This window comes from Biomphalaria glabrata, chromosome 9, assembly GCF_947242115.1.
Source record: "Biomphalaria glabrata chromosome 9, xgBioGlab47.1, whole genome shotgun sequence".
NCBI lineage: Eukaryota > Metazoa > Mollusca > Gastropoda > Planorbidae > Biomphalaria > Biomphalaria glabrata.
The window spans coordinates 8,642,548-8,658,189 of NC_074719.1; the positions used below are offsets into that span (position 1 = coordinate 8,642,548).

At 33.0% G+C, this 15,642-nt stretch overlaps 1 protein-coding gene across 5 annotated transcripts in view; it reads left to right on the top strand.

Annotated features, from left to right (window-relative positions):
• The first annotated feature begins 1,632 nt into the window (after positions 1–1,632).
• Positions 1,633–15,642, top strand: part of LOC106064651 (zinc finger protein 227-like) — a 139,227-nt gene continuing 125,217 nt past the window's right edge. For 2 of the 5 annotated variants that reach the window (XM_056041383.1, XM_056041387.1), the window contains exons 1-3: positions 1,634–1,751; positions 6,618–6,959; positions 13,299–13,484. In XM_056041383.1, coding sequence (XP_055897358.1) covers positions 6,729–6,959; positions 13,299–13,484 — 417 coding nt within the window. In that variant the 5' untranslated portion in view covers positions 1,634–1,751; positions 6,618–6,728. Of the gene's footprint in view, positions 1,752–5,847; positions 5,866–6,617; positions 6,960–13,298; positions 13,485–15,642 lie in introns of those variants that run through there. The other 3 variants (XM_056041385.1, XM_056041384.1, XM_056041381.1) reach the window with 3 other exon arrangements.

Below are 15,642 nucleotides of genomic sequence, written 5' to 3' on the forward strand. Positions count from 1 at the left end.
TTATATGAAGGAGTGCAACCACCATCAGATATTGTTGTCTTTACAGACTCCCAATCTACTCTGCAAGCACTCAACAGCAGCACCTCAAACAGCCCAAGAGAGTTGACAACACTCAGTGTGATAATCCACCAGATGATATCAAAATTAAATATCAATATTACACTACAGTGGATCCCTGGACACATTGGCATCATGTGAAATGAAAAGGCAGATAAGCTATCAAAGGCAGGTTCAACTATGGAACAACCAGATAGACCTGTTAACTACCTCACCCTAAGGTCAATGTTAGTCAACAATCACAAAGAGGAGTGGCTCAACCAATGGGCATCGGGAAACACAGGCAGAGCCTTGTACAGAGAAATGACTACGCCTAACAAACTGGACAGTATTAACTTCCTCCCCCGCAAAGAACAATCTACAATCTTCCAACTAAGAACAGGACACACACCACTATTAAATTACCACCTGAACAAAATAAACTCCACACAACTACCCCTTTGCAGACACTGCGCCCACCCCTTTGAAACCGTAAACCATATCCTCTTTGAATGCCCCTCCCTAATCCACCTTAGGCAGACCCTACTTCCACTACAGCCCAACATAACCAACACCCTGTACGGCAGTGCTGAACAACTGAAGAAAACAGCACACTTTTTTTCCTTGGCACAGTCTGCAAAAGAGCTCACAGCTCAGCAGCAATAAAGCTGGCTAGAAGAAGAAGAATATCTATAGTTAGATGATACCGGTATAGATCTAGTTAGATGAAGCATATTTTTAGCTAGAAAAAAAAAATCTGAGAGAAAACCCAAAAAAGAAGGCTGCCCCGTGAAATCCCTTTTTTCTGATCTTGTTTTTTTTTTTTTTTACACACTCACACACCATGTTATATGTTCTCAGAACATTAATTTCATTTGTTTTAAGCCATTTAATAAATTTAAGGTAATTTGAATTAGGTGTGGTAAGTTCAAGAGGCTTTAATTTTGAATTTGAAGATTAGGCAATATCCGCATTTACGTCGGTATTTATTTATTTTCTGCGTTGTCAAGGAGCAGGATCAAGATTAAAAGCATTATCCATAGACATAAATAAATATAGACTGGCCGATGAAAGAGTTTTATGAAACGAAAATTTTTAACTTGCAAATGTGTGTACTTTATTATACAGCATTTATGAGCAGTATAAAAGTTAAGTATTTATATCTATTTCAGCCATAACCTGTATAAGTATTATTTTCACTAGTGTTTTTTTTTTAAATCTCTAAGAATGAAGATCATGCAATTTTTCATAATTCGGAAATCCGAATACAATAGATATACATGTTTTCAAGTTACATGACGTTACTTCCTTCGGCCAGTCTATATTTATTTATGTCTATGGCATTATCAAAAGGGGGAATTACCTAGTTGTTTTATAGTACCGTCCGTCTTCTTTTTCCAATAACTTTTTAAAAAGAGATTTCTGTTCTTATGCTGTCAACTTATGCATTTTAAACTGTATTTACTGAAATGAAGGTCTAAAAAAAAATGTTAATACTAAATTGATGAAGTTGTTTCTTAATTTTTTCAATAACTTTTTTAAAGAGAGTTTTGTGCTGTTATTCTATCATTTTAAATGAATTTTAATATTAGATCTAATAGCTGCTAGAAAGAAAGTCAAAACAGCAACATAAAAATGTTGGCAAGTAATTCAAGGGAGATAGTCTAGTATTAAGCCTTAAAACCAAAATGGTGTATTTCCAATGACAATATATGGTAATAAGAAATAAAACTTAAAAATTTATATTTTCAAAACTATTTATCTCCGAGGAAATCAAATTACATATTTGTAATCTGCATTTTTTTCTGCATATTCTTAAAATATAAGAGAAACCTGATTTAGCGTTTCTAGTCTCGTAAACTAATACTCCGACGTTAATCACGGATAGGAATAAACTTTAACTTTAGATAGGTACTTCGATAAAAATTTCAAAATGATCACAATGCAATGAAACCTATGTAGTTAGATAGAGCTTGAGAAATGCTTTCCAATTATACCAATTTTATATTGCTGAGTTAATTGTGAGGGAAGTTATTAAATTTTTAGTGGCCAAAAATTAGCCTTCTTTAGCCTTTGTAAATAAAAAAAAATCTGTGACCGAAACAACTGACAGTTGAACTTAAATTAACTGTATTATAAAAAGTCTTAAAGATATGGGGTTGAAACTTCACACTCTTTTACATTAACCAGTATTCTGTTAAAATAAATTTAAAAAATAAGACCAAGCAATAAAATCTTTGAAAAAAAGTTAATTAATATAGAAAAAAGCCTTCGACAAAAAATAAAAATATATGTGATTTTGTCATCATATGAGCCCAAAAATCACAAATAAAAATAATCAGAGATCTGTATTGTGTTTTATTTTGTTTAATTATAATTCTACTGTATTTAAATAGCTATTTATATGCATCAGATAGATAATTCTTATAAATTATAAATGAAAATAGCACTGCGCAGAAAAATATTTCCTAAAATTTAATGACTATAAGTTTCATAAACTTCATAAAAAAACAGTTTTAACCTTTTTGTAGAGCACTGGCAATTAATCATTTTAAAATGCCTTAATTTAAATGCTTTAAGAATTAGATTGTAAATGAAAAATTTCTTGCTTCGGACAATAAAATAAAAAAGAAACCTTGCGATTTTATAGAAGTTATTAAAAGATTTTTTACTTGAATTTTTGTGCAATAATAGCTCATCATTTTAAAAATATAATGTACTCATTTATTAACTATTAATTTACATGTATATTAATAGAAAAAAACAACACACAGAAAAAAAAATTAATTATTAGTTCGCTGAGCTAAAAATATGAAAAAAAAATTGTAATAGTTAATATTATTTTTTAAAGTAATTAAACTTTTACTTTAAAATTTGCAGATTACAAAGTCATTATAATAAAGACACATTCCCTCTCCATAATCTAGCATTCAAACACTATAAAAGTTAATTGAAATGAAAAATTCCTATGTGTGCTTCTAAAAATAGCTCGTGATAGACAGAAATTGACCATTTCCAGTAAATCACAGTGTTGGTTGTTACTAAAAATAGGTTTTAACCATCAACTTTGAAAATTAATATCTAAAGAGTGCGCCAAGCTACAAAGTTCAAACTTAGCACACATATATATATATTAACATGCTAAATTCAATAGAATTAGTGAGATTGTTGTAACCATAAACACTTTTATTTTATTTAAAAAAGAAAATTTTACCCTTCTTTGTCTTTGTTAATTTTAATATCAAATATCTTTAAAGTGCGCCAAGAGAATTTAATGAAATTTCAAATATACACATTTCATAATATGATAAATTATTGTAGCAAACAGCATTGTTGTAACTTTTATAGGAAAAAATGTCAACTTTCACATAAACTTTTGTTAAGAAAAATTTAACAGATTGGCTTCAAAAGCAAATAAAAATGATCTCTGATATCTTATGTTTACAAAAAGTAATCATAATTAGTCCTCAAATCAAATACAATATGCTAAAACTTTGATGGAAATGACCACCCCTAAAAAAAGGGTAAAATGTGCTGACACACTTTTCAGCCATTTTTTGGGAGAAAAAAAAAATGGATCTAGGTCAGTTTATCGAAGTACCTACTTTAGAGTTACTCAGTTAGAGAGGAACTTAGAAGAGAGAGAAAATAATTCAAAATAAACTAATAGAAATAATACAGCTGTAGAGCTCACAGACCATCTTATCTTATATAATACAGACGTTACTTCAAAAAAGAAGATGAATACGTCCTACGCGTCATGCATTTAGTCATGCATATTAACCAATGACTTATAAATTCAGCCATGTCACTGACACTGGGTCACTGGTTTTCCTGGCTAGCTCAGGCAACCCATTCCATGCTCTAATAGCACTAGGGAAGAAGGAGCTATATAATATAAAATACCGACCCTAAATACGGATAGCTATGTACATTGAATAAACAACTAGGAATATAGATCTACACTATTACTAGCAGTAGTTTTGAATAGTGGGAGGAGAGAATAGTATATTATTATATAATTAATAAATATATTCTTATTAATTACATCTAAATTATAATATTCGTTTGTTATGAATCTCACTGTCTGCAGTGCCTGCACTCTATTTTGTGTCTGTTCCAGTTTCTTAATGTTTTCTTGAGTAGATGGGTCCCAAACGAGGATGCATAAAAAAAATATATATTCTATTAATCTATTATTCATTTATTGGCCTAACCAAGGTTAAATAACATTTTAGTTTTATGTTCTTATTTGATTTATAGAAATTTCTTTTGATAAACCCTAATGCTTTGTTTGATTTTTTGATAGTTTCATCAGAGTCAGAGGATTCCATGACAGTTTTTCATTTGTTTTAAAAACACCTACTAGTGACCTAGACGTCCTAGATCTAGAATCTAGGTATTTTGCATTTTTAGTCTGTGTTACGGGTTTGGCACGAATAAGAGAAGTGAAATTAATTTTAGTTGTTTTTTTTGTTAGTCTTAATAACTGACATTTTTCTGGGCTCCAGTTTGATTCCCATTTCTGTAATTCATCTAGATCTAGATCTAATTCTCTTTGTAAAATTTCTGTAACTTGTGTTGTTTTTATTGTTCTATATATTATGCAATTGTCTGCAAATAATCTGACTCTGAATATTGATCCGTCACTATTGTTCCTGAACTAATGCAATTTGGTAAATCGTTTTTGTAAATTAAAAAATAGTAGTGGACCCAAAACTGTTCTTCATGTACAGCTGAGTTTACTGTTACTAGTCGACCGGCGGCATAGCATATGCCGCTATTTTGCAGGGCCGGTCTTAGGCCACTGCAACCTATGTGACAGAAGGGTCCGCACTTTCATGGAACCCGCGCTAATTCAAGGTGGATAAATTATTAAATTAAACCATTTTATAACTTAAAACATATTTCCCGTGCACTCCTCTCGATTTACCAGGAGCTCCTGGAAATCTCCCGAAATTGCAAAATATATGAAAAAGTCCTTAAAATATATGGAAATACATAGAAAACAATTGTCATTTTGGGGTGTCATTCAATATATGGAAAACGTCAATTAATAAAAACGGCATTATGCATTAGCAGTAATTGTGTAATCAGGTGATCTTCTCATGCCTCAAACTAATGAAGAATTACTTGAGGTCAACAATTCTCAAAGATAGATTGAAACATTTGGTAATTCTTGCTATTGAGCGGGATCTATGTGGCAAACAGAATTATTATGATATACTGTATGACTTTGCTAGACGCAAGGCTCGTAAAGTAATTCTGTACGTAGTAAAGAATGAATAAAATGCATAGATGAATTTATTTTCTGATACAAACTCTTAAATTACACTTATTGTCCGCTTCCCTACCCAAACTTGGCCCAGCGAAATCCGTTTCGAATAGGGCCCCACAATGCTTAAGTCCAGACCTGCTATTTAGTGTTTGTAAAATGTTTTACATGTTTTGGATGTTCCTTCAGAGTTGACGACAGTTTACTTCCTAGTCCAAACCTCCCGCAGGGTTTGACAGTCCAGCGCGCAGCCATCCGTAGCAAGCTGTGAAAACCTGTTCTCCCCCCCCCCCTCTTGTTTTTTTTCGTGGGGTGACTATCTGTAGAAATAAGAGAGTGATCTTTCCTTTACTTCTTGTTTGACCTGTTTAGGGAAGAAGAGAATTATGTATATAGATTGGTGTTGATTTAGAGCCATTTATTATTACAGTTTGTTCTCTCTCTATCAGAAAATCTTTAATCCACTGATGCAATGAATCATCAATGCCAAAATATTTTAATTTTTTTAAGCGAACTATGGTGGTGAACTTTGTCAAAAGCCTTGGAAAAATCTAGTAAGATATCATCTATTTGCTCACTGTTATCTAAACCTTTTCAGGCTTTTGAAAAATCATCAATTAGTCAAGTGAAATTATTTGTCCAAAAACAAAATAAATTAAAAGTGCTTGGGCATTGTCACACACCCATTTGAGATCCACTGTGACATGTTGTGACTGGATAGTCACTAATTGAGCTCATGCCTTTTCACTGGAAAAACTTATTGGTCTGTGACTGACCACGGGGTGAAATCTCAGTTGATTTTTGGACTCCTGAGAGTAAGGAGCTGTACAAGATAGTGTAATGTAATATGACTTAGAGATGTGATATAAGTTGTGTACCTAGGAGTATTCTATTGGATTTATGTTTGACATGATGTATGTATTTTGTGATGGCTAGTTGCCTACAAGCTGTCATCTTACTTTCTTATGCAATAAATAGATGTCGTCTTATATAACATCGTCTGTTTCTGAAATTACTTGTGTGTGGTCTAACTACTCAGTAACCATTGTAGAACTGCGCGACGATAAATATGATCAGGATAAAGGTACAACAACATTATAACAAGGCCAGAAGAGGCCCTAATACAATCCAAAGAACACTCTTACCATAGAGATATTACAGGCATCTGTTTCATGCTGCTATCACTTTTTTTTTAAGTTGACTGCATTAAAAAATAATAATTTGTTTTTTGCGATACAACCGCCCATTATTTAATTATTTTTTTTTAAATATTATTTTATAGCATTCACATTTATCTTTATTGCAGAAAAATTAATTGAATTTGTTCTAAATCAAAACAAAGGGAAAAGTAAATTAACCAATTCAAGAATATTTGTTAAAACAGTCATCTGAAGAAGAAGACATCAAAGTGTCACTGATGGCTGATATAGAGCATGAGTCCAATCTTGACTTGGGCAATGTAATAAAACATGAGAAGAAAGAAAGTCTTAATGAAATATGTTTGATAACACAGTCATGTGAACTACAAGACATGAAATTGTCACATGTAAAAATTGAGAAGACTGAAGGAGATGTAGTATCTTCTTCTATGCAGCTATTGGAAAACTACTGCTATGGTCAAACTTGTAATGTGACCCCAGGATTACAGGTATTTCATTTCTAGTATATAGTAGCTAATACATTTAATAAAATAGTTAATTCTGTTCTTACTAGTATTAGATCCAGAAAGACACACAAGTAGTAAAAATAACAGAAAGCAAGAGTAAAATGTGTATTGCATAGAGAAATCTTACAGTGTTCATTCAGCAGTCTTATCATTAATCTCATATTTCATTGGTTTGTATTTTAAAGTTAATTTACTATGCTAGAAAGCAATTAAAGTCATACACTTTCAATAATAAGTGAATACATAGTTCTACTACTATTATGATACAATTATTTAAAGTGGAGATATGACAATTTGTTCACAGACATTTCTTCAATGACAAATTGTTTACGACTTTTTTTTCACTCGACAATTTATACACATGACTATTCATTCGCCTTACAATTAGTTCAACTGACAATGAGTTCACAAGACTATTCGTTCACCCGACCAATTGCTCACTGCTCACCAACATATTTCTCACAGCCAACTTGTTCACTGACTAATTTTCATAGACAAATCGCATGTTGTTAATATTATATATTTTCGTTGTCTGTTTAATTAGTTTACATTAAAACTTTTGTAGCTATTGTTTGAAAAAAAAATTGATTGGTAGAGTTGGGTCTATTCTGAGTTTCTTTGTTAATTTTTTGTTGTTTATTCTTTAGTAATAAGGACAGTAAGTGATAAAAATTATACTTAAAAATATCTGATCTAACAACAAGCTAGCTAAAAAATTTAAATGGACCCTCACTTAAGTATAGGCAGCATCTTCTCTTTTGTCAAGTAGGCCTTCTTTTACACTCATGTCCCTCATGTAGTCTTGTTTGCCCCACCCACAATTGCTTATCTTTTTAATAGCAGTCCAGATGTTTAATTAACATACCTATTCCATCATGCCGTTATGGTTAACACTCTTTAGGGCCTTCCTATCTACCCATTCAGCTGGATATGCTAGTTATCACCTAGTTGAGCGCAAGACTGAATGGTGGCTGTAGAAGTACTACAACTTTATCGGACAGGGAACTTTTACTTATAAAAGGAGAAATGGTTTATTGACAATTTCAGTCATTGTTTTTTTACATTCATCTACAAGTTTGCAAAACATTGGTGAAAGTTTTTTTTTGTTTGTTATTTTTAATGTATTTTTTAAATATATTTTTATTAAATTATATTGTTTATTTATTTTAAAAAAATTTTTTTTTCAACAAACTTAAACGTTTCCACTATAAAGTAAACAATGAACAAAGAATTTTTTAAAAAATTGACAAAGAAACTCAGATTTAAAAAAAAAATTTTTGAAATAATAGCTACAAAAGTTTTAAAGTAAACAAATTAATCACTCTACGAGAATATATAATATTAACAATATGTTACTATCCAGTGAACGATTTGTCTATGAACAATTTGTCTGTGAATAAATTGTCAGTGAGAGATATGTTGGGTGAATGAATTGTCGAGTTAACTAGTTTTTGGGGGAACAAAAAGGCATTAACAATTTGTCGATGAATGAAATGTCATGAATGATTTGTCAGTGAATAAAATATTGTGATTGGTTTGTCTGTGAATGAAATGTAAGTGAAAGAATTGTTGTAGAACCATTTAAAGTCATGATATGATAATCTCTAGAGTAGATCTTCTATATAATCAGCATAAATAACAAAAAAAGTAGTTTTTAATTTAAATTCTTCTTGCATTTTAAGTTAATACTGAGCTCTATAGCCTTGGTCAGCAGCAAGTCTAGAAGAGAGAAACTGATATAAAAACTAAAGCTATCATTTGTTCATGGCCGCCTCAGACTTCTATGCCACTGTGAATGACATTTGTCTTATGAGTAGTACTACAATGCATTATTTTATATTTACATTATTTACTGCATGGGGGCACTGGAAAGGGGTAGTACCTTTGATGGTCCAGCATGCTGCACCTTTGGATGGCCTCATTGGTCCCTTTCCAACTCCTAAATCTTTCACATGTGGCTCCTAAGGCCATGTGATGGAAAACTGCTTAACATGTGAGGGGTTGGTTTTAACATAAAACTACTGGGCTAATGACCTTTTAGACTAAGGTCACCAGTTAGAGTAGAAGATACCTAAAATGGACTACAACGGCCACATGTTTATAAGGCTTGTCTTCAAGTCGAAAGATCAGTGAGGAATGCAGTATTTCCCGTGGCTGCGCGGCCCTAACTGTGAGGTACATATTTTGCCACACCCATAGCAAGCCTATCCATTGTCCGCAGGTGGTCGATTTAAATTTTCTTTTCGCCATCTGCGTCTGTCCTCGGCAGCAGATTTTCTTTTGGTCTCAAATGTGTATCCTGTGACCTCCAGCTATCTCGTTCTTAGGCCCCATGCAACCAAGTGTTCTCTTCTATGTCAGCTAAGGCAAGTTGGCGCCTAAGCTGGTATTTGAAGTGTTTCCGTGGGGTGCCTCTGTTATGTTGACCACCTTTTAGCTCACCAAAGAAGACTGCCTTTGGCATATGTTTGCCCCCCATACGGGATACGTACCCTGCCCAGCGTAACTGTCAGACCATAAGAAGTTCCTCTATATTGTCCATACTGGCATTCGCAAGGACATCACTGTTTGTAGTGCAGTCTCTCCACCGTATGTTCATGATGGAGCGTAAGCACCTTGGGTGAAAGAGCTCAAGTAGTCTTAGTTGTTTTCTGTATAGTGTCCCTCTCAGATCCATATAAAAGGGAGAGAACTACTGCATGGTAGCATTGATTTTCGTAGGCAATCGGAATGATTTATTCTGCTAAACTCTTGCCTGAAGGTTTTGAAAGGCGCTACTGGCCCTTGCCAGATGGTTATCAACTTCCCTTGAAAGTAAGTCATCATTTGATACTATACTACCCAGATATGTGAAGTGGTCTACCACGTTAAGGGGCTGTCTGTTTATGGTGATCCTTGGGACTAAGTAGGTTTAATTGGGTGACTTCTGGAACTGAAACTGAAAACAATCTGGAAAAACAAAGGCATAGCCCTGGACACTAAAATCAGACTGATGAGCTCACTGATCACGTCCATATTCTTATATGCTTGCGAATTGTAGAAACTGACTGCAGATCTTGAGAGGATCGTCCTAGAAATGGAAATGAGATGCTAAAGAAAGATCCTAGGTATCACTTACAAAGACAGCATCACCAATGAAGAAATTAGAAACAGCAACTGAAGCCCACAATAACCTGGTAATTTCTGTCAAAAGATAGTACCAGGAAAAAGAAGAGGCAGACAAAGAATGCCGTGGAAAAACAACATAAAAGGATAAACAGGCCTGTCATTGAAAGCAATTCTATCCAAGGCAAAAGAGAGAGAGGAATGGAGAAAGATGGTCAACTAATGTTGTGTGGTGCCCCAACAGTTCAACAGTCTAAGGCAGTGGTCTTCAACAGGGGCGCTACTGTCCCCTAAGGGACATTTTTGAGATTTTTGGGGGCACTGGGAACCAAAGGGGCGGTAGGGGGGCGCTAGGCACAATAGGAGGCAGTAAGGGGGTGCTGGGCATAAAAGTAGAAAGAAGAAACTAAAGGTGTACTGAAGCGAAACAAATAAAAAAAAAATTTAAAGCTGGCAAACTACACATAGACAAGTTATAGTTAGCTTGCTTCTAATTTAAAACAGAAACAACGTTAGAAATTGAGTTCAGGAATCCCATTTTCTATTTTAAAATTGTTAACCCTTTGCTGTAATTGTAGGGTATCTAGTGTCTTTGCATCTTGCATGCATAAATGTCTGTTAGTGATGAAATATTATTTCAAAATTAGTTTGTTATGTAGCTTTTGACGACATATAGGGACCATCAGTAGTTGGACAATGGCTTCATAAGTAATATGTAATAAAGAACAGATCTATTCACTATTCAACTTGTGAGTTATGATACACAGGCAACATCTTAAGAAAAGTTTAGTCGCAATTTCATTTCTATTTGAATCTAATTATGAAAATTGTAAATAAGATACAAACCCATGCTGAAAATCCCCGAAAACAATCTCATCTTTCAACAGTTTTGTAAAACAAATAATGAAAAAGAGGTTAGATTCTTGCTGTTAACTGAAGTTCTTTGGATTTCGAAAGGGGTTTGTTATTGTTTGGTTTGTTAAGCTCTTAAATACAATATTGATTTTTTTTTGAGAAACAGATTCAACAGTTGGCAGTGATTTAAAGCAGGCTAAAAAATGGTTTCACATGGTAGACATCTAACGCAAATGAATGAAACCAACCTCCCACTGCTAGGAAAGAAATGTACCTTTATTGATTATATCATTTTTTTCTTTTATCAAAATATTAAATCTTTTTTTAAAGAGTTTTATAATGTCACATAACTTGTTGACAAATGATTTAAACCTCCTAAGGACATCAATATCTATGCAATTCACATAATAATACTCTATGAGGATATGACGATTCACTTCTAGGATGTAAATAAAAATGTAAAAAAAAAAATATAAATGACATTTATAAAACATCTTTCACTGGTGTTCAAATTGAGTTGCAGGAAGAAATAGATTTACAAAATTATGTTTTCAGTAAACAGAATGTTAACATAGGAGGCACAACTGAGATTTGGCTGCATTTGAATGTTTTAGTAAAATTTCAAAACTGTGGTCGAAAATGGAATTATGTTTTAGCTTTTTCTTCAAGATACATGGTAAACCTAGATTTAGTGCTTAACAAACTTAAAGAATAAGGCAAGAAATAGACTGGATGTAGCCACTAAGAGACCTTCGCCTTACTTTGGCTAATTAAAGCTTGAAGTTTATGATATTGTCAGACTGCATGAGGCACAATGGTTCCCATTAGCTTTATTTCATTTTGTAGTGAATTCAGCAATAATAATTTTTATATTAAAAATAAAACTAAATTTACAATTAAACCTAAAAACAGTAGGCCATAATTTTCCAATATGCTTAGGATTTGAAAGAAAGTCATGGCAATCAAATTAATTTTTGTGTGTAATCACTGCAAAATGCCTTCATTCCAAAGATTACGACTGAGTGCATTGTTTCACATAACTACGCAAACCCAATTGCGGCTTGCATATTTTCCCAAATTTTGTGCAGACAAAGCCGTTGTCTGCAGGCACTCTATTTAAGTTTTCTTTCCGTCTTTTGCGCCTGTCTTCAATAATGGCTTTTCTTTGAGTCTCAAATGTTTGTTTCAAAACTTTTGTGAGAGCTCTCAAACTGTCTCTCTTAGAGACTATCTGCTGCCAGTTACTTTCCTCTATGCCAGTAAGGGCATCTTTATAATTCTTTCCTACTCTAAGCTCCCCAAAGAAAATCACTTTCCGAATGCAGTCATCTCTCATGTGGGATGTTATTGACAGCATAAAAATTAATAAATAAATGACATCGTGTTCAACATTTCCTTCTCACACTTCTTTATAAGTATTTTTCTTAGTGGGGGGCACTGGCAGATTTTTTAAAAGAAAAATTACAAAAAGGTTTTTTAAAAGAAAAATTTCAAAAAAGGTTGAAGACCACTGGTCTAAGGGATAGATGAAGGGAGTAATATTGAGTAGAAATATGAATTTGAAATGACAAGCTTAAATCTATGTTGAAAATTGATTTGATTGATTTGCTAATAATGCCAATAATAGAATATGCATCCATTGTTTGGGACCCCTAAACTCAAGAAAACATTAAGAAACTGGAACAGACACAAAATAGAGCAGTGAGATTCATAACAAACAAATATTCACATTTGACTAGAGTAACACCTTTAGTAAAATCACTAAATTTAGAAAGCCTTTAGGACAGAAGACTCAAAAGTAAAGTAGCAATTATACATAAAACACTGAACCATAATCTTCAAATACAAAAACAAAATTTAATAAAATACACAGAAAGACACAAAGATAAAGGCACAATCCTCATCCCATATGCTAGGACAAATTTGTACAAATACTCCTTCTTCCCTAGTGCTATTAGAGCATGGAATGGGTTGCCTGAGCTAGCCAGGAAAACCAGTGACTTTTTGAAGTAACGTCTGTATTATATAAGATAAGAAAGTGCATAAAAATATTTGAACTAAAATTATTAAGGAGTATTGATTGAAATATGAACTTTATACATAAACAGTAGTTTCACTAGTCAAAAACCAGCTAATTCTAAATGAAGAAATAAAACATTTTATAAGCTTTTAGTGTTAACAATAATTTATGAACTAATTTTCTGTCATTAAATAGTGCTCATTAACATTGAATGAATTACAGATTCTTTATTTAGTGTAAAAAAAATTTGTTAAGAATTATAGTATCTATATCATAAATATTTTTTTTTTTTTTTTTTTTTTTTTTTGCAATTTGATGAATAAAATTTCTTTCTCTTACAGGCAGATATTCTAAAACAGGAGATAAAAATGTCTTGTACTACTGAAAGTGATGACCCATTGTCCTTAGCATCAAGACTACTGGCTATGTCAAAGAAGGCAGACAGAAACTTTTATCCAGTGCCCATCATTTTGCCAAACTTAAAACTGACTGGACACATACCTCTCCCAGAACTGCCATTGAGCGAGGTGAAAGAGTGTTTTTTTTTATCTTTAGTGCGCTTCGTAGTTCACCCAGATCTAATGCATACCTGACATTAGTAGGAGAAAATTAAAGAGCTTGTTGGTTGTGTTGGCTATTTGACACCCTTGTTAAACATAAGCCACAGAAGACCTTAACATCGTCAGCTCTATAAATCACAAGATCAGAAAGGGGACCCTTTTATATAAAGAAATATCACTTGATTTATAACAACAATGCTTTTAGGAAGTCATCTATAAAAGTTAGCATAAAATATTCTTTTTGTTGCTACTTTCTTTTTTTTTTACTGAACAAGATTACTATTAATTCTGTATTGGATCTTTCCATGCTACTATGCCCTGCTTTAGCGTGCTCTGGTCCACTCATTTGTGGATTTTTTTGAAGAGGCTAGTCTTAGTCTTATTTGGGAGATGTTTTCTGTCATTATATTTACAATACCCACAACAAGCTAAAACAGATTGTGGCCAATGTCAGGTTGCAGCCCACATTAAGGGTCTTACTAGGTGTGGAAGCAGGAGTGTTCAGATATAGGATTGGCCACACATATATCACATGCTCTTTGTGCTGAAGAGAGAATAGCCTCCACTGTGTGAGTACTGTGACTCTTTATCTCACTATGGAACATATCCTCCTTGATTGTCCCAGATACCAGGATATTAGAGTGAATTGTTTTGAAGCAGACAACTTAAAAATACTGTTTGATTATTATCATTCTGCTGGCCCTTGGAAAATACTGGGCTTTATCCAAGAAGTGGAGTTGACTACTAAAATTTGATTTAAAATTGGGCAAAGTAATTGTAAATGTATAATTATTTAGAAGATTGTGAGGCTAAGTTCAAGTAAGCTTGGCTTGGCTACATAGGAAGAGGCCTTGAGGTTCAAGTTGTATTTACTGAGCGCCCACTGGTTCACAAATGAGATTAGACCATTGCACTCTGAGCATTCTATAAGCATAAAAAAAAGCGCTATATAAATCTATTATTATTACTATTATACATTTTTTAAAATTATATACATTTTTACTACCGGTATTTGAATTGTGAATGGACATTTTTTTAAATAACTTAGTTTAGCACTTTAGGTTTAAAGGGGAAGTAACCCTAAATGGGCATGACATGAGTTACATTGAGGCGATAAGCCAAAACCTCAAAAATGTCAAAATGCTTACAATACAATATATACTTTATCTATATTCAAAGGTACAAACAGAATCCTTTTGCCAGGGAAATTTAAAATGATTAACCCTCTTAAGACGGAGCATTTTAGCATGTTTTGTGCCAAAAAGACGGAGCCCTATTTCCAGCCTTAACACTTCACTTACAAAAAAATTCCTAACAAATAAACTAATTACTTTACATACACAAAACTATATATATTATTGTAGAGGAATGAATGAACTAATTTAATCTTATGGAATTTATCTGAAATATTAACATTTATTAAAACTAGCCAAGCTAATTTGCATAATTTATGCGCATACAATTCCAAAAAAGTTTTTTCAAAACAGAACAGAATTATAAAGGTGAGAGTTTTTTAAGAAGTTTTAGGCTTGAATAAGCCCTAATACATGTCTTTAGAGAAACAAGGCACATTGAGACCCTTTAGACATTTCTATCACATTATTTTACTACTTTTCTCTCCCCCCCCCCCAGGTATCATGGAAACAAACACCTTCATAATTGTCACAGTAACAGTCACTCATTTATGACCCAGGGATCGTTTCTTTAGCTTTTTGTTGTTCAGAATGTTGGCATCATATTTATTAGTCTCCCTGACAAATGTTTGAACTAAATTGATAGTAAAAAAATAGCATAAAACGGACTATTGGGTGCTAATCTCTTGGTTCTCAAATGGGTCTTCTCTATCCAGCTACTCACCCTTACCTCTAAACCATGTTACCAAGAATAGATATCGTCAATACTTACTAGATCTAGATCTAGTATTAGTGTAAACTTAGATCTAAAGTTTTCCTCAATTCTACTCTTATTTTTATTAATTCTAGCATATTTAAAATAAAATCAGAGTCAGTGAGTTAGCTTTCATCAATATCAACGGCTGACATGTTAAAATTTTCACCTCCCACTAGCTAACTTCAAAAAATCAATTTAAAAAAATTATCGCGTTAAAACAGCGAAGGAAGCCGCC